The 19,897-nt window shown below is 44.4% G+C and overlaps 1 protein-coding gene across 1 annotated transcript; it reads right to left on the bottom strand.

Annotated features, from left to right (window-relative positions):
- Positions 1–2,145: 2,145 nt before the first annotated feature.
- LOC8033721 (receptor-transporting protein 4) lies at positions 2,146–16,656 on the bottom strand. The gene is made up of 3 exons (XM_040211207.3): positions 16,477–16,656; positions 6,239–6,406; positions 2,146–3,016 (listed from the first exon to the last, which is right to left on the bottom strand). Exons 1-3 carry the CDS (start codon positions 16,621–16,623, stop codon positions 2,861–2,863), a joined length of 471 nt encoding a protein of 156 aa, XP_040067141.1. The 5' UTR covers positions 16,624–16,656; the 3' UTR covers positions 2,146–2,860.
- Positions 16,657–19,897: the final 3,241 nt, after the last annotated feature.

The raw sequence follows: 19,897 nt of genomic DNA on the forward strand, positions 1-19,897 counted from the left end.
TGTGTAACAAAACAATCTTTTTATAATGATGGCAGGAATGTGAAAAGGGCATTTTTGAAAAGAAAACATCGCAAAAAATTAGTTTATTGCACGAAATGTTGCGTTCGCGTACTACAAGCATGTAAGGGTAGCAAACGAAATGCACTCTAAGGATATTACACATTGCAGTTCGGGGAGGAGGGGGGGGGGGGGCACATTTAAAGTCATTTTAAGGAGAACTTTGGTAGTAGTCACGACAAAAAAGATTCATTTCAACAACTGTTGCCCTTGGCTGACAGATTACGTCACAAAATGTACGTGTATAAAAAGGAAACGTATTTTAAAGTTAGTAAAGCCACTTGAGCTAATTTTTACAACCTCAAAGTGCATAAAGGAGAAGGCCGTGCAGTTGGTTAAAACGTTATAAGGCACTTGTGTACAATACAACATTTACCTACCGTAAAAAAAAAAAAAAAAAAAAAAAATCACTCTTCGTGCGAACGCTAATGTTACCGTCCATCTGTCTGCTGAGGGTATTTTAAATTCAACCGTTGTATAGCAAAATATAGCAAAGAAGATCATTAACATGCAATTTTTTATACATAAAAAAGTGCAGGTAAATTAAAAAAAAAAACAGACAAATATTCGGTATGTATACTACTGCAGTGTCATGAGGCCTTCTACAGCTTATCAAGAGCGTAGCTGGAATGTGTCGCATGTGCGGATTAAAGAAAGTCACGCACCCATGTACGAGCCTCTATGCGGTTACTGACATTTTGAGAAATGCGTGGCGTCCCAAGTCCCGAGCATCTAATTATCGCTCCACAGCCAATGAGATTGCCGCATAACGCCGATAAGAACTCAGAAAGACCAATCACGAAGCGACGGCTGTGAACGTAATAAGCCACACCCTGCGTTTCTTTAGCTGTCGGTGACTATGCGGGGCGCAAGTTCGTCTGCTTTTTTTGCAAGAGTTGTCGTGACGTCAGAACAACGCCGAGTTCGGATTGGCTTTGATTGATTGGATAGTGGGCAGACCTCAATGCTAGATGCCTTCAGGTCTACCCACTATTTTTTTTTTTTCAATCAGCCAATAAGAAATCGGCGTTCCGACATCGTCGCAACTCCTGTGCGAGAAGCAGACGAACTTCCTTTCAGCACAGAAAACGTTATGATTATCTTGTTCGGTCAACACCAACCCAATAAGGCAGCCAAGCATCGAATGAAAGACAGGCGAATGTGCGTTGACACAGCGCCCCAAGAAAACATTCAACTACTTTGTGTTTGCAGAAATACCTAAAATGACTTGTTGGCAAACTTTTTTTTTTTATTCTAATGACGCATTTTTGTCGGAAGACTGCTGACGACAAGAGGCGCTTATTTACAAGCATTTCCACGGAAGCATTACTACCGATTCAGCACTGAGTAGGTTTTGTCACGTCTGCACGGAAAACAGGTTCAACGTTTGCCGGGTTGGCTTTAGCTCTACTGAATTCGTAACGTCCTGGCGAAAATATTTCAACGGTAATGCTACTTAGCCGGGAAGTTTAAGTCACCATAGTAGTCAAAGCATAACTTCATCAGCTATGATACAAAAAAAGAAAGAAGAAGAAAAACAGGGTGAGGGAAGGTTTTATGACTTAAGCATACATAGCTAACCACTTAAACATTGAAGCTGTAATGGTTTTGGTTTTTACGCGAATAAACACTTTAATACAAGGTCTGGTTTTAAAAATATATATTATGTTGATAAATGAACAGACCCTACCTTTTTACTTTGACGCATCGCTCCCATTCAGTCCATCATCATCAGAAAGAACGTAACGAACCAGTAATGACAACGTGTTTGCAATGAACTTCGTCATTATTTAACGTAGGTACCTATTGCATAGAAATTTATTGTATTGTGCCCAAACGGAGGCTATTACTATGGAGTGATCTGTGTTGCATAATTATTTCTTCACTGAAGTTTACTACATAAAGACACACCTCAATTTAATCAGCGAGTCACTTTCAGTCAAAATAACATCTTGGGATTGTCTCTTTGGGTTGCGCAGAATCGGGCTTCAAACAAAAAAGAAAACATATAATACAAACATATAACAGGAAACAAAACATCTTCAAAACAGTGATGAGCAATTAAGTCACAATGGTCTGAAATCACTGTTAAGTTTAGACTATACAAACGCCAAGTTTATTGCACAAAAGAAACAATGTAAAGCCAAAGCAACAACACCACGAAAATACAACCTTAAGGCACAATGCAGGTTTTTTACCCCATATTTTTATGAAAAAATAGAAATCTTGACCAAATTACAGCCCGGGTTGTGCGAAGAAACACAAAAAAGATAACTGGCCAGAAAAGTATGTCTACAGTAGGTGCAGGAATCAATAAAAGTAGGCAGTTTTGCTTCGTGTAAGTATGACTTGTGCGTCCTGAACAGCAACAAGAAACGACGCGTGGTTTCTGTGAATGTAGACATTTTGGCCGGAGGAGAGTTTAGCAACAAGATGTGGTAAACAGCACATCTTTTACAGTGGTGACACGTTTTGAGCAGCGCTTGTGCGCATTCACCACAACGCCAGTGGAAGAGCAGTTAAAGCTTCGGAACCTTCAAAGACTGACAGTGGGCATCAGTCATGCACACAGTTCCCATCGGGAACACATGCTGGAATGGAACAGACCCAAAGGGGATTGGGAACAATTCAGGAATGGTCCACGAAAACCCTCCCGAAAGAGGCGGGGAGCCATGCAGGGTCCTGCGCAGTAAGCTTCAGGTGCACAGGACTGTCCTCACTGCGGTCTTCAGGTAGCGCCTGCCCGACCGAAGGGCAGAGAATCGAGCCTCTGAGGCCGTGTCGGTGCTGCGGGCTGGGACGGTCACCTGCGCTCTGAGCAGACCCCGTCCCTGCAGGCCTGGCAGAGGTCAGCGTTGTGCGGGTTGCGGGGCTTTCCGGGTCGCCGGTTTTTGTGAATGGGCGGCTGCTGGAAGCCGTAGTACACCTGGCCCACGCGGTTGTAGATGTTGACGAGCACCTGCGCCGCGAGCAGCACGACATTCTGACGAAGCTGAAGACTAATGGCGAGGCAGCGGACGAAGGACTAGTGTCTGTGGCAGGTTAAGAGTAGCAGCACTAATTTCTTCCACAGAGCTCTTCACTCTTTCCATTTTAGCGGAGCGAACGCTGGAGAGCAGGTGAGTGGGGAGAACCACCAATCATAGGCGAGCAGAGAGGTTTGTGGAAGCTGCGTGTCCTGCTATTCTTAACTTGAAACAGACTCTAAAGAAGCATAAAATAGATCGGGACATATGAACGAATGTCGTTTCATCGACATTTAATCGTATTCGCTTGACCGAATGCCGTTTCATCCAACACCAATACATCTAATGCGGTCTTATTGAAGCCGCTTTGAACATTGTATCATCGAAAACCAACATAGCTTTAAACAAAAAGGAAGGAAGGCGGTTCTCACCGAAGGTAGTGTCCTCCGAGGAGGAAACTACCATGGTCTGTTACAGGTTAAGAAAAACAGGACAAGCCTACCACAAAGCTCTTTAAACGCCCTCATTGGTGGTTTCCGCCTCTCCAACAGACTTGGAAGTAATCCGTTACAAGTAACGGGATTACTTGTAATTAATTACTTTTCTAGCATATTAGTAATTAATCTGTTACTTTCTTAAAAGAGTAATTTGTAATGTTTTTTTTCCTGTTTTTTGCCTGTTTTTCGTACTTTTTCAGTAACGAGTTGCTGAAATTACTCGTTACAATTATTCTACCCCGTCAAAGGCAGAGATAGAGTGAAAAAAAGACGATGCAATGGTCTTGTCGCTTTGACCGGTAACACAAGACGAGGTTTGTTGCGAAGAAAGTGCTGGCGAGTTAAAAGAAAGGAATTCACGAAAAGCACGAGAACCCAGCCAGAGCCTGTTTCTGGACTCGTTCGTACGGTCGGCCAAGCTGAAAAGATTCGACTGTCTATATGAAGGCAACAGGCTTCGACTTCTTGGAAAACCAACAAAGTGTTTTGAGTGCGCAAAAGAGCAGAAGACTAATGGCTCATTAAACCGTCGCGTGGGGTTCGTGTCGAGTAGGACCGTGGACCAGTGACCGTGGTGCATATGTCTGCTCCCTTCCTGCCCCCCCCCCCCCCCAACTCTACCCTCCTCCTTCTCTCTCCACGCCCCCGCCCCTTGTCCCCCAAAAACAAAGCTTTTTTTTTTTTTTTGTCGTTGTCATTCGAAACCGTTTTTGCTTGTCGATGTTTCTGCCTACACACGCCCTCCCCGGAAACACAGGAAAAGCTCTAATGAGACCTCGCCCCTGCTCATCCTTGACAGCGCTGTAAAAACTAAATATCTACTGGACCAAACAGCTACGTGGCTTCTTTCACTGGTCTTCGCACTAGCGGATGCGTATGGCATAAAAACATAAGAAGTGCGATGGCAGCAGTTCATTGGAACAGAAAAAAGAATTCAGCATCAACCCTGTTATCAGTTTAAGGAGTAATGTTTGACTGCAGCCAATAAGCTGGTTGGGGAGCACAGCCAAAACAGCTTGGGACTTCGAAGCTGAACCTATATTCTTAGAAACAAGAATGTTGGCGTTCTCGTCAGCGGATTGTGCCTGCGGGAACTTAGACCGAGATTTTAGGGAAATGGAACACAGCCCGAGTTTTCTGAGAATAGTCAGTGACTGACTTCTGTACAGGAGTTGAGACAGCGCGCAAGGCGGTTGTAAACGCGTGAGATACATGAAAGCCTGCTGTTCACTGAGAATCGTTCTTTTTTAGTAATTTCTAAACGACAAAATCAGTTCAGCTGAAAGATTGCGCATTAATATCTCGTGTGGAGTTTTGGTTTTGATAAGTTTTGTGATCAAGAAAGAAGGTCAAGTGGGCCACGGTCGGATAACAACCTTCACCAAGCAGGAGTCTTTGAAATGTCCCAAACGCCAGACCGCATCTAGAGCTCAGAGCCAGTTGGTTTTAGTGGGCAAACCAGCCGCATTTAGGCAACTTGCAGCAAAGATAGAAAAAAATCACATCTTCAGGGGAGTAGTGTTTCGAAGTTGGCCGATGCCATAATTCGAATGCCTCCACCGCCCAAGTGAATTCGTCGCATGTTCATAAGATTTAGTCCTGTCCTGATTGGACAGCGGTAAACTCGCTTACCTCGAACAGCTGTTTTGAGTCCTTCAAAACATTATAGATTCGTCCTCCTAAAATTAATAACCTAAGTTAATGAGTAGATAGTATTGAATGTGTTTTATTTTCGATGAGGCCCAAAATTCCCCCCCCCCCCCCCCCCCCCGCCCCTCCCAAACATACAGTAGATATTACATGTATTTTGAGTAACGCGAAAGTAATAGAGCAAAGTAACGAAGTAATTAATAATTTACTTTTACGGGGAGTAATTTGTAACGGTAATTCATTACCTTTTAGGTAAAGTAATTGTAATTGTAATTAAGTACTTTTTGGAGTAACGAGCACAAGTCCGCCCCCGTGTTTGGTTTGCTAAAGTGGAACGAGTGGAGGGCTTTTGGGGGGGGGGGGGGGGGGGGAGAAAGGCTTGTCCTGTTTTTCCCAACTTACAACCAGGGGCGGATTTATGAGTCAGGCTGGGAGGGGGGGGGGGGGGGGGGCGAGGGGCGAGGTGTAGAGGTATCTGACGACACGGACGGATGGACGCCACTGGCGGTAAATTACCCAAACCTATTTTGTTCATCGAAAATTTCCCCTTTCACCAAAAACTAGAAATTTATTCCTAAAAAAGAAATCTGAAGTCTGTCAATTGTTTTCCTGAAAAATGTTGACCCTTGGCGGCTTAAAGAAGGCGGTCGCCGCCCCCTAGATCTATCGCTGCTTGGTACAGACTATAGGATCTTCTGCCTCGCAAAAGGTCGAGTTTCTTTCTACGTCGACATTTACCTAATGTCAAAATTTGTAATGCAGCTTAAAAAAAGGGGGGGGGGGGTGGTACATACACATGGTAATTATTTATGTCCAGAGTGATTGTTTCATAAACGTTTAACAGTGCTTGGAATTGGGCTAGTTGGCTTTCGTGCTTTGGCTAAGCTGTTCTGCGAAGGATTACAAGTAACGATACTGATTGGGATTAGGCTAGTGTCGTTATTTGTAAACCTTTGCAGAATCAAAACATTAAAAACCAACTACGGCATTCCTAATCAGTGTCGTTATTTGTGATCCTTCGCAGCGCAGATTTATCAAGGCACTTTATAGACGTGCGCAGAGCCTCACCTTGACGACTTCCTCCGGGTACCACATGGCGGGCTCGTACCTGCCCACCTTGCACTTGTCGCACTGCTGCCCGTACAGCTTGAAGGTGACCAGTCCCTCACCGTGGCCCGTCAGCAGGAACCAGAATGAGATGCGGCCCTTCATGGACGTCCAGCCGTGGCCGCACTCCTGCGTGCAGCGTCCCGCGCCTTAGTCACGTCTCTAGAGGTCCTTGCTGATTTTGAGATAAAACGAAACACCAATTCAGTTTCCCCGCCACATTTAGCGACGAAATTAATAAAATATATAGATTCTGCATTTCCGAAACGGCCGTTTAATGTCTTCCCAACAAATTGAAAGGATCGCCCTTTAAAGATATTGCATTCGATGCACTAAGGTACTTTAGATACGAAGGTCACTGCCAATATTTTGTTATTGTATGCGTTATCATTCATCTGCGCATTACGGGAGTATAACATTTAAAAAAAAATTGAAACGAAATATAACCCAATTTTTTTTTTTTTATGGTAGGACTGTTGGCATCGGAGGGGGAAGGGAGGGGGGGCCTTTTTTTTGCTTGCAACTTTTTTTTAATGGGTTTTTAAGTATCGCAACACCCATTTTGAATAAGCTCAGACACTGTCAACAATTGCGTTTCGTTTAAAAATTCAGTCTTTTACCAGGACAGCTTCAAAAATATAGCTTCAAAGTTTCAGTTCAATATTTTCTTTAAAAAGAGGACGGCGCCGGCGCCGTCTCTAAAATGTTTTTTTTTACCCTCCCTCAGCGCTTATCTGCGATGCGAGTGAGCGAGCGAAGTCATACATTTGAATCAAGTTTTGGCTTATGCAGGAGTAAAAGCCGGCAAGGGGCATGCTTGGGTAAATTGCTTCGGAAATGCAATTTAACTAGAATTACAACTATATTTGCTTCAAACGTAGTTAAATTACAGTTAAACTTACTAGCGCAAAAAAAAAAAGTAACTGCAACTATGCATTACTTTCAGAAAGTAAGGCAATTATCGAGCAATTAAATTTCCAAGTCTGCCCGACCTCAATACTGTTGATGTGACTTTTTCCAAAGCCACATATATTTGTTCATCGTTACTGGGTCATATAGGGTGCAGTGACAATTTCCATTCATCAGATTTTATGTCATTGTTTCACTGGCTTCTGATTGTTTGACAATGCAGCTGAGTTCCGACTATAATAGGCGTTTTCCTTTGCAACACCACCGATATTGTTAGTATTTTTGTTTTATGATGACAGTTCAAAAGAAGCGATTATTGGTATCAGCAGGCATTAAAAGAATATAATCGAGGCTTAAACTCCTAATGACTCCGGAAATGGGACACATAAGTTGTAAATAAAAGATAACCTTTTTATATCCCAATAGCATCATTTTTATCCTTCCGCTCCATCCTGACAATTGCAGGCACTCCCTCTTTATGTGAGCATCTCCTGTGACTCTCTGCAGCGGCTTTGCCTTTGACAGTCGCTCAACTGCGCCCCAGGTCGGTGCCCTGACGCAATCTCGGCGCTTTCGAAGTCCGGCAGGTTGGCAAAAGGGCAATGAGGCTGGCTCCTTGTCTTTTTTCTCCTTTCGGTGACTTTATGAAGGAATCTTTAAGGTTACAAGGTCGCGACTAAAGTACTTGTAGTTGTAATTAAAATTCTGCAATTACCGGGCCTAGAAACTAATTAATTTACAAATGCAAGATCTACGAACATCAATCACTTCAAAAAAGGTAATTACATTACTGTGATTCAATTACCGTGTTTGAATTACTTCTTAAGTACGGCAAAGGGCGCATTGGGCCGCTTTCTCCTCGAGCGGACCAGTGCTCGAAAATGGGTGACGTCAGCACAAGTTGGATAGTCTAGTGACGTTACTGTTTTTGTCTGTGACCTCAAAGTTATTGTGCCCTTTTTTAACTTATTCATTATAAGTAACCTATTTCCAATTTCGTGAAAGGTTTGTCTAAAAGAGAAAAAAAAAAATCTTATTTCCAGCAGTTAGACGGACCGTTGTTTGGGGAACACCTTCAGGGCCCGTTTGCTCGAAGCTGGTTAACTAACCGCGGTTAACCGGATTTCCCTACGAGGGGGAATTTTAGGTCATGTGACCGGCAGAGTAAGGACGGCGGGGAAACATGGCGGTGCCCCGGTGAGTGAGCGCCGCTCGCTTTGGAAATAATACGTCGTTGTAGCTCCAATATCGGGCGCGTTTGTTAGCAATGAATGGTGCAGGAGGCTTTCGATTTGCCCTACCTCACTTAAAACGCAAAGCATGAGCAATGACATCGCCGCATTTTTTAGATAGTCTTTCGATTCTAGCAATTCGTAAGCCTAAATGAACGCGATAATTGTCGGCATGGCAACGGCTTTGAAAAGTGTATTGCCTTGACTCAGTCGGCCGGGTACTGATAGTACACAAAAGCAGACAGCGTCCCCATAGACCTTATGCTGTATTTCCCAAGCACCAAGGTGCATGCCATGAGTGTAGTTACACGCGCTGCGCGTGCTGGCGTCTGCAGTAGTAAGTATTCGAAAGCAAAAAGCCTACAACAAATTTTGCCGTGCACGCGCGTTCGTCAAAGATTTATTATGATTAGTTACTTCGAATATTTTATAAGTGGAAGGCCAGTGCGCGCGGATCGTTGAATTACACTTCCAGTGTTCTCCTCAATGTTAGGGTAATTTACTAATAGGTTAATTTTCACTGGAGCCGAATTACAGGTTTCTCAATTCATGAGAGTTATATACAGTTCTTACATGCTGGCCAACCATGCTGCCGGTGTAACACCCGCATTTCACTGCTCACTTCTTTCTCATCGTTTCTAGGACTGAACTTCGTCGTCCTCTTTTGAACTCGGAAGGAAATTTCAACGAGGCTTGTCTTCACTTCAGACAGCCAAATATTTCGAAATTTTCCAAACATGGGTTAATTTAGTTTTACCTTACCGATTATCTGTACCACGAGCAATAAAAATTGTTTCTCGAGCTCAAATGTATGCCGCGCTGCGTCGCGAAAACACGGTAGCGCGCTTTTTTAGGTCCCCCCCATCTCGGGAACCTTTCCACGGAAGCCACATATATTCGCTACAACCAGGAGGTGACACCAGCTACCACCCCAATAATAAAACACGGAGGTATCGCTCATCCAGCCCTCGTCAAACTTGGCTAGGTACTTTTAGGTACCTAGTAGGGAAGGGCGGTTAACTTTTAACCGCGGTTAAAGTTAACCGGCTTCGAGCAAACGGGCCCAGGAAGGCAACAAGGCGTCATCTGACTATCACCACCCAACTGCTGTGCACGCCCGCACGTGCCACGATTGCACCCCTAGCTATGAAAACACTAGAGTGCTTGGCTCACACAAGGACAAGTATGGGCGAGAAATAACCGAAGCATTTAGAATCAAGAATGCCGCAGAAAATGTTTCAGAACTTTTGTTGTAGTTATCGACAAGAGAGCTGGAACTCCTCGCGCCAGAGTTATCACATAAAAAAAGCCTCCTTCAATTTTCTTCTTCTTTTTCATTGAGTTAAATTCAGCTATCTTTATCTTTTTCTGGTATCTTTTCTGTATTTTTGTTTTCCTTCAATTTCCTCTCTGACCAAAATGGTTTTCGTAGTGCGATTGGACATCATATAAATGTATCGTTGCTCGTTGAAAGAACTGTGTCTCTCCCTCATCCATTCCAGTTTTTTTCTGTGGGAACTATACTTTTTTCTGTGGGAACCAGTGAAACTGAAGCGTGTGCTTCAGTTTCACTGGTCTCGGGCAATATTCTACAATAGAGTTATTATAATGTACGCCAGAGGTTCAACTGACGCTAACACAAATTGAAGCGGACAGCCACTAGACCAAAATTGACTTTACGGTAATGCATTTCTATGGGAAAAAGTTCGTGTATTTTCTCCGTATACGCTCAATCGTAGGAGCAAATATTCCGAATAATTCGTACGTACTAGGTAGCTTGGTACATTTTTCAGTCGGGCCGACGAAATAATTGGTCAGTTACGGCGTTTTTCTTTCAAATTCATTGCATTAAAAACGGTGCTAAAACGGCTTCGTACGTGTATTTATGTGCACTGCCGGACACTGTTAGCGCGAACACGACGTCGGCGCTTTTCGGCATGAGGGATATACGTGCCAAACGAACGAAGAACAACTAGGGATCAGTAACTACCCGTGCATGTACGATCAAAATAAATCGAAGGCCACGTAATATATTACGATATTCAATAAGTACTGCTTTTTTCTTTCTCCTCTGTGCGAATATGGTTGTTCTACGTTCAAAATATCACCCCTACGCTCGAAATCTCTGAGAACAAGTGCCCGATAAAAGCGCCACGGCAGAGAAAACAATACAAAGAGACACCTTTCATAGCCATCGTACTTCATTCTTTACGTTTTGAATGTTTTTAACCGCTCATAAGGATGCAGGGTGGGGTCATTTTCATATAGTGACACAGGACTGGCATATTAGCAATATACAGTTTTTTTCCTTTTTTTCTTTTTTTCTTTTTTTTAAGATTTACAGGCTTGTTTAGAAAAAGCCGTGGAAGTTACACTTATGCGGTTTGTGCAGGTCAGTTATACTTCCAGGGGGACTTAGTATAGGGGGCTAATCGTACCAATAAGTCGGCTAGTTAATTGAAATTTGTTAATTAACCTTTTAATTAATGAAAACAGACATATGGTTCCAATTATAAACTTACTGATCGTCATTAAAAATCACTAAATCAGTAATTTTAGAAAGACTTTGTACGCGTGAGAACCGTAGAGGTACACTAAAGTTACCTACCACTCGTGAAGCAGGTACAAGGCTAGCGGTTGCGGAACGCGGACGATTAGATTATCATCGTGTTCCGCCACTGCTAGCTTTGCGTCCGCTGCTCGAGTGGTCACTTTGGCGCACCCCGAGTTTCCCACGAGCTTCAAGTCGTTCTAAAAAGAGTCGATTTAGTGGTTTTCGATGACGCTCAGTAAGTCTCTGATTGGAATCATATTTCTATTTTCAATAATTAAAAAGTTCATTAACAAATTTTATTTCTTTAGCTGACTTATCGCAAATATGAGTCACCCACATAGCGTCCCCTTAGCCGTATAACTCACCTCCACAAGCCGCATAAGTGTAACTTTCATGACCTTTTTAAACAAATCTGTAAAGCTTAAAAAAAAAGTACCCTGTAGAAGCGCCACAGGAATGCTGGCGAACCTTCAACACTCTGTTATTTTGCTTTGAATCGCCGCTTGTTTTACACACCTGCTGCGGAACACATGTTTGAGAGAGAAATGTAGCGAAGTTAAACATCGTTCACTGATGAAGAAAAATGCGATAACTAGAGCAATTACACTTTTACAATGTTAATCAAAATACGCACTATTCGGTACAACCCAAATAATCATAGTGTTCCATGTTATTTAACGGCGAAGAGACAAAATGCACGCGCATTTTTCCCATAGGAATGCATAGGAGCTCCACAAAAGTAGACTGGTTGCTGTCTGCTTCAATTTGCATCACGGAAGTCGCATAGACACTAGCGCCAGTTGAACCTCTAGCGTCATTATGATAATTCTATGTATTCAACCAAAGGGAATAACAAGAGACTCGTACCTTCGTATTTTAATGATAAAATGCTAGCTTAATAAAATCTACGTTTACAGGTGCAACAGAGCTTATGACAGCAATTTAAAAAAAAAGGCAGCTGCTTTAGTTCCCTGTGGGTGTATATTGCAATCCCACGTAGTATCAATTTTTCATGGCTACTTTCACTAAAAGAAAATAACTGAAAAAAAGTGAAGGCTGGGACAATTTAATTAAACCATTTTTTTTTAAATATGAGCTGGCTCTCTAACGAACACATGTGGATTGAACTAAAAAGAATAAAACGTTTATTGTTCATCGTGTTCTTTTGCGTTTACGGTGCAGAGTTCAATAGCCACGAAACGAATTTCCTCCGAAAAATGTCACTGTCTCTACGTGCCGCGGAGAGAGATAATAAACGCAAGTTCCAGTCACTGGGAGTTCTGATAAGGCTCAGTTCTTCGAACGAGTTTTACCGAAGTGACGAGCAATGGACCATTTTCACATAAAGACGACTCCAAGTGGCTAAAACTCCAACTAGGGTTGGTGGATGGATTGGAAGCTGCGATTCCTTTTCTGCCTTTTCTGCGGCTGATCCGAGTCGCCGAAGTGGCAGGAGGGGTAGTGCGACTATTCTTCCGGACGCCGACCGAAGTTAGAGCTTTCGCCACTGCGAGAGAAAGGCTTGCGCATGCGCAGAACCCTTCTTGAAAAAGGTTGATCGTTTGTTTGTTTATTTACTGACGATGATCATCAACAGCTGCATGCCTTTCCGGTAGTGAATCACAATACAAACAGAAAAGCACAATAAGTATTCTAACACTATACCACAAAAGCTTACTGTGGATACCCGACTTGGACATGGCAAGCGTTTAAACGTTTGTGCAAAAGTAACACACATTAGAGCTCTCTGTTTCTCCGAGAGTATGTCCGCATCGAGTTTACTTAGCAGCCAGTCTGGTAAACAAAATACAGTAGGACAAAACTACAGTGCCTGGTCTCACGTTTTGCAGCTCACGTCGCAATGATGTGTTACGTCACCAAACTGCACAGTATATAGCCTTCGGCACTAGACCGTGAATAACCGAATCGCGGTCTCTGGTCATCACGTCATTCGAGTTTATGAAAGCGTCCGTTAACGCTTACGCTACCCAAGTGGAATAAGGCTACTGCGCATGTTCAGAGCGGGTTTCACAGTCCGGTAGACACAGCTTGGCATAGCGCAGGAGGCAATTCTTGGAATGGTCTATAGCAGGGTGACAAAAAGCTAGCGATGCAAAACCATCGACAGCACTATCGATACTATCGATAGTAGAAGCCAAATTTGACTATGAATAGTTAAAAGAAAAATTGAGAAGTTTACAATTTTCTGTAACGCAGAATTAGAGCGCAGCTCTTGAAGAGAAGGAGGGGAGGGTGTGCCCCTCTTCTTTCCCCGCTAAATTTAGCGAAGAAATTTTTTCGCTAGATTTAGCGGGAAAAGAACGAATAATAAAAAAAGACACGGGAACATAAGTCACATCCTGCGTTCCTTACGTTGTCAATGACTAAAGCAAAAATTGGAGACAGTAACTACGAGGGTCACGAGGGTAACGTCACGACGTTACCCTCGTGACGTCACATATGACATCATACGTCATGTGTTTCCTATAATAACGTCACATGTGACGTCACGAGGGGACAACATTTTTTTATCACCAGCAGAGTGCTAATTTTCACCTGTCAGTGGTCAAGGCTATGAAAAGGAATATGTGCCAATTAAATAATAATGCAGACCCAAGCGTGAAACAAATTTGTGAAAACCCAGATACTAAACGTCTTCAGCGAGCGTTTTCCCTAGCTCCAAGACAAACTAAAAATGCTGAATATACTGAATAGTTTTACAAATGCGTGCATACTAAAGTGTGAAGCCTGATATTGGAACCCTATGAATATACAACAGATGTGCGCAGGATAACTAGCAAAGCGCCATTTGTTTTACCTTTAAATTAATTGTACGAGAATGCAACCATGTTTTGCCTCCTTTCAATTTCATGTAAACCACGCGTTGTCTGCCCGTACTACATATCCGTCGTTCTTCCCTTTTTGGGTAGTGCTTCAATTTTCCCAGCACTCGATAGTTTTCTGAAAGCTGCCTTTCGATAGCATCGATAGTCAACTAAATGCTAATTATCGATGGTCCACTATCAAAAGTTTCCGATACTATCGATAGCTTTGAAAAAAAAAAAAAAAAAAAAAACTATCGATAGTATTGAAGCCAATTTTTCGATAGTTTTGCACCACCACCAGACATACGCAGCGAGCCAAGAAATAATGAAACAAAACAACAACGAGAATTGAAGTGAAGAGCCTCAGTGTTTCTGCCAAGAGCACCCAGGCAATCTGTCCTTCTCTAAAAAAACACGTTTGATGCTACTATAACCACAACCTAAATATATATATATATATATATATATATATATATATATATATATATATATAAAGAAAAACGTGATAGTTCAGTTTTTTCTTTATCTTAAATGATGATAAGTGAATTCAATTGATAAAGCGACTTCTCATTATGTCTCTTTATTGTGCGTCTCAATTCATGAAACCAGCAGCTTGCAGTTCGGCTCGATCGAATGACGTCGTTGCAGTCTTGCGCAGCTCAGTCAGGTGTCTCTCTGTCAGAGACCTCGACTACGACACAGAATGGGGTGCAACACATATCTTGAATCGTGAAGCAAAAGTGCAAGCAGGCAGTCCCTGACATCCTTCACCCTGTTGTTCCGATGCACATACGATGGCTCAAGGCCGCTAAAAAGCAAGCTGGCTTTTATTCTCAGGAAGCTCGTAATGAGCGCCAGTAGAAACGAACACAAAAAAGCGGGACGCGGACAAGAGCGTCATGCATGAACTAAACCAACAGCCCTAGCTAAACTACCCGTATTTCATTCTATATATCTTTCTAAAACGTGATAGGCTTTTTAACGCTACCCCCAATCCCAAAACTTTGTCCGTTCGCCCGTGCGTCCGTCCGTTCGTTTTCCGCTAAATGTAGCGGGGAAAGTGGAATTCACGGAATGCCACCGGTGTCACGTGACCGATACACCTTGGGGAAATTGACGGCACGGGACCTATGCGTGAACTCAGTTCCTCCCCCAACCCTAAATATAGCTCGGAAATTCACTTCTTGTGGCCAAAACATCAATTCAGTTTGCCCGCTAAATTTAGAGGAAAATTGACGTCCTGTGACCTGTGATCCAGTTTCCCAGCTAAATTTAGCGAGAGAAATCGACATCACGTGACCTGACGTCACGTGACCTATACAACCATTCAGTTCCCCCGCTAAATTTGGTGGGAAAATATCCGTCACGTGAGGCACCCACTCCCTCACCGATTTTCTATGATGCATTTTATGCATTCTAGGACTTTGAACGTAAAGGTCGCTGCTAATTTGCTGATCCGGCGGAGGTTGCGCTCACCCGGGAGCCGCGTACCGCACTTGGACCCGCAAAGAGCCGGACCCGGAAAGAAAGTCGCCATTCGGCTACCTCACTGAGATTGAGGTATTGGAAGGACCAAAAACAAATCACGAAGCTGGAAACCTGAAGACGATACTTGGCGCTGTATACTATATACCTTATATATACTGGACCGAAATTTCAAGCCCAGAAAACAAGGCAGGACGGATAAGCGGAATGTTTCAAAACACCAAAACATCACTCGTATACAGCGATTAACGGATGGCCGTATTTTTGGAAAAGAAGTGCGCGACTGAACACGGCCGACGAGGCCCACGAGACAAGTCACGTAATGATTCCCATTCCCTCACCTCCTCGCTATACGATCCGTCGAGCTGATGAACCAAAGCGAGGAGGAGAGAAGCGAGGCCGCTTCCCCTCATTCTCATATTTTCTGGGGGGACAACGACGTCATAGCCCTCGCTTGATTGCGCCCTTCTTTTCCAAAAGTACGGCCATCCGTTTCAGACAACGATGGATGAGTGTTGTTTTGTTTAGCGCTTCTGCGGCCTTATTTTGCCAAATGCAAATTTCGGTTCAGTATTCGAAAAATGCTAAAAAGATTAAAAAAAAAAAAAATAAACGAGTAAGAGGTGAATTGTAGATTATTTTTATCGCGCGAATCTGAATATCACGTTCGCTTTCCCCGAAGATGTAACTAAATGTAAAAAACCACGAATAGGTTTTGGGCCGCCAAGCGCGTGTCGGTCGTATGGGCAGCGCGTGAAGTTGCAAGTTTGCCAAGTATCATCAGTGACACCAGTCGTGACGTCTTTTTCTGTCCTTTTTAAGATAGCAAGAGTGCGCGTGCATAGCTTTGGTAGTCGCCGAAAATGTGTGAGAGCGGATACTCCGAAAACTCTGGATATGACGTAACGCTTCGGGAACGAGGGGCTTCAGCGGTACTTCGAGAATGAAACGTCGTCTGCAGAAATCGCCCAGCGCCGCTCCGCTGACACCAATCGCTGCAGACGACGTCGTCCAGGTCCGTTGGTTCCGCTTCATTCTGCAGTGTAGCATAGGGCCTCTAAAGTCCTAATAAAGACGATTTAAGTGTTTTTAGTCAAATACAAACCGCTCCAGTTTCTCTGAGGGCTTTTGCCACCGCGAAATCTAGAAACGAACGCCAAGGAGGAGGCTGCTCGCACAAGCGTTGGCTCGCACCTCGCAGCAAAAGCGAACTTTGGCCGAGTCGACGAAGGTCTGCCAGTTGACGCCGATGGGCCTCTGGACGACGGGCAGCAGGTACCAGGACTGGGGCACGTACTGGGAGAACAGCTTCTGGAACTCCGCCTGCCACACCTGCTCCATGCCGCTGCGCTCGAAGATACACACGCCCACACACTGGTCAGAAATCGAGACGAACGTAAAACTTCTTCAGGAAATCTGGAGCTCCTACTTTCCCGCAAAGCCCTCGGAGAACCCTACAATGTACGGAGGGAGGTCTGCGAATGACGAGGCTGAGCGTTGGTTTAGACCTATATGTCTGCGCTGTGGCACTGATACCCTATTCACACGAGCATAAAGGTCCCTTTAGCTAAGGGACCTTTATGGCGAAAGGCGAATCAGTTCGCGATCCTCCGCGCGTGGCATATGCTCGCGATCTACTAGCGCGGGCTGATTCGCTGGCTGCAAAGGGACCTATGTTAAAGGTACCTTTATGCTGGTCGTGTGAATGGGGTATAATTCCCGAGTTCCATTAGAGGAACAAACAGGAACAACCGACCCCGACAAGCCTCAAACATGAGCAAAGTGCACGCGAATAAGGTGTCTTTGACAGGCTCGCAATCACCCGCGCTTACTACACGAGCACCAAGAGAGCCGTAAGCCTATCAAAGGTAGCGTCGTGCGCGCGCTGTACGTGGTTGAGGCTTGTCGGTGTCCGCTGCTTCTGTTTGTCGCTCCAATGGGACACGGTTATGAGCACGATGTTGCACGCAGTATGGAAGGTTCTGGTTGCACCATGCTCAGTTTCACAGCGCCGTCTGTATTTTTATTTATATTTATACAAATATTCAACCTTTATCATTTTGTAGATGGAAACCTTATCTTTAGATTACAGCGATTGCCTCCCTCCCCCAAGTGCTTTGCGGGAAAGCGGAAACTCCAGTTATCTTTGAGCGTAAACACCTTTCTATCGAGTTTATCATACCGGCGAAAAATGTCATGTGACCCGTAACGTTTTATACTCTAAAAACAAAAAACAAAAAAAGAAAAAAAAGCCACTACGCATGCTCCGAACGTGTTTCACAGCACAGCAGACAAAGATGGCAGCGCGCAGAAGGCGATTATTGGGAGGGTCTGTCTGTACCTCGATCCCCTCACGCGAATCTGGTTTCTGCGCGTGCGCAGTGCCCACACCTGCTGTGGACAAACGCGGACTTGTCTGGGAACTGCGTGTTGGCCAAAGCGGAGCGCAAGTTCACTGAAATGGCCAGCTGAACGAAAATAAACGAAAATTTCCGTAAGCATCATGAACCAACTGGCTCAGCTTCATCGCGCGCAAGTTCGTCTGCTTCTTTTGCAGTGGTTGTGGTGACGTCAGAAAGACGCCGAGTTCTGATTGGCTCTGATTGAAGGATAGTGGGTAGACCTCAAAGGCAGGCTGCCTTCGAGCTCTGCCCACTATCCTTCAATCAGAGCCAATTAGAGCTCGGCGTTCTGACGTCGCCACTACTCCCCCAAAAGAAGCAGACAAACTTTCGCTCCGCATAGCAGAAGACAAAATGCTCCACTTCGATACCCTTTTGATGATGTTTGATTGGATCCATCGAGTCGTAGCGTCGGGTCGTACCTAGACGGAGTATAAAACGTTCGAATATCAAGACCACCAACGAGCCGCTGCCGCTAGTCATCGACAGGAGCGCACGCAGCGAGGCAGACTTGCGAGCGCGGTGTGCGGGTGACCGACCGAGCAACCTCGAAGCCAGTGTGCGATTGGACGTTCGCCCATGCTGATGTCTTAATTTCCCGGTATTTGTCATCCGGCGTCCTTGCGGGCGTGCATTTACGCTGTCCCGGCATAATACGAGGCCGTTAGCTGCGAGTTTGCTCCCCGAATCTATACACAACCGCGCTCTTCCTATTTGCTCGGCCGATCACGCGGGGAGCTGCAGAACAGCGGGCCGTTACCATACATATATACGCTGAATCAGCAAGTCATAACATTTGTTGCGTGCATTTTTAGACAGCGTACTAGTTTTGCCTTGACATGAGGGGTGATTTCACCTACGGAGTACAGCTGCAAACGTGAAGTATTTAGCGTGCATTACGTAGTACAGTGATTACATGCCATGCACCGGTACCATATTCATTCAGATGAAAACAAACGGGGGCGGCGCGAAGAAACGAAAAAGAGTTTTAGCGTTGTGTTACCGTAATACCGTTATCGTTGACACCGTGCATGCCGGAACCGGGCCGAGAACGTAACGCAAGAAGAAAACAAGGTATAGGAAACGTCAATAAAAAAATGATTCGCATTACGTTTAATGGTATTACGGGGTAACGTTCTACTCAGACGTTCTGTAGTTGCGGCGGGAGCTGCGCACTCGTTGGTGACGCGTCTATCTTACGCCAGACGATAACGCTCCCACCCCATTCGTACGCGCAGAGAGCGGGGCAGGTGAGGAAAGGGAAGTGGAGGATTGTTCCAGCGAGCATGTAGCTTCCACCGCATTATCAGCTTGACGCAAACACACTTAACCCGTGTTCAGCGTGGAAAGTGTCGACTAGGCAACACTGTGCGACACTGTCAGTGCGAGGGTGAGAATGACACCTTCTTGAAATTTACTTCGAAAGGGTATTCGCAACTTTCAGCGTTAGTGGTACCGCGGCGTGAGAGTTGCGCTCCTTAGCACCTGCATGATAGGCTTCACAATAAATGTCTTGCCTGCACCTTACTGACGTGAAGAAAATTTAGTAAGTCTCTAATACTGTTCGTACATAGAAAAACTATAATTAATTACGCGTCACAGACCCAGCCTCGTAGTGCTGTACCATCATCAAGATGACAGCCATTTTGATAGGCACCAGTGCGCCCCCTATAGTTTGTGAAAGGTGCGGATACTGTATGACCAACGTGACGTCATAGGAGGAAGACCTCGTGTGACGTCACAAAGACAGTCCGCAGACAGGAGACGTCATACGAGGAGGACCTCAGACAGTATCTCTGGAGGCTGTCTTTCGTAAAATTTATGAGCAGTGTGACCGCAGATTAAGAGGCATAAAGAGACGTAAAAAATAATAATTATTAATTCCTTTCGTTGGTGTTTGAAAAAAGAAAGAAAAAAAAGAAACTCAATTTGTTATTCCATTCGCAGTTGCAGCAGGTGCAGCATCGTCTGCCCCATTTCCACTTGTTGACGAAAAAAAAAAGAAAGCGCGACGGGGTCTGGATTTTGTTTTACGTGGCTATGCGTTCGAAATGCTTCCAGGCAAGCGGTTAAAACACAACAAAAATCAAAGCAAGGGGAAAAAAAAAAAAAACGTTCCAGCAAAAGGAAAACGCGCAGCTGTTGTCGCCGTGCCGCTAAAGCGACCACGTTTGAGCGCAGCAGGAAGACGCATATGACACTTTTTTTCTCTC

Source organism: Ixodes scapularis, unplaced genomic scaffold (genome assembly GCF_016920785.2).
Source record: "Ixodes scapularis isolate PalLabHiFi unplaced genomic scaffold, ASM1692078v2 PGA_scaffold1__304_contigs__length_218370807, whole genome shotgun sequence".
Lineage (NCBI taxonomy): Eukaryota > Metazoa > Arthropoda > Arachnida > Ixodida > Ixodidae > Ixodes > Ixodes scapularis.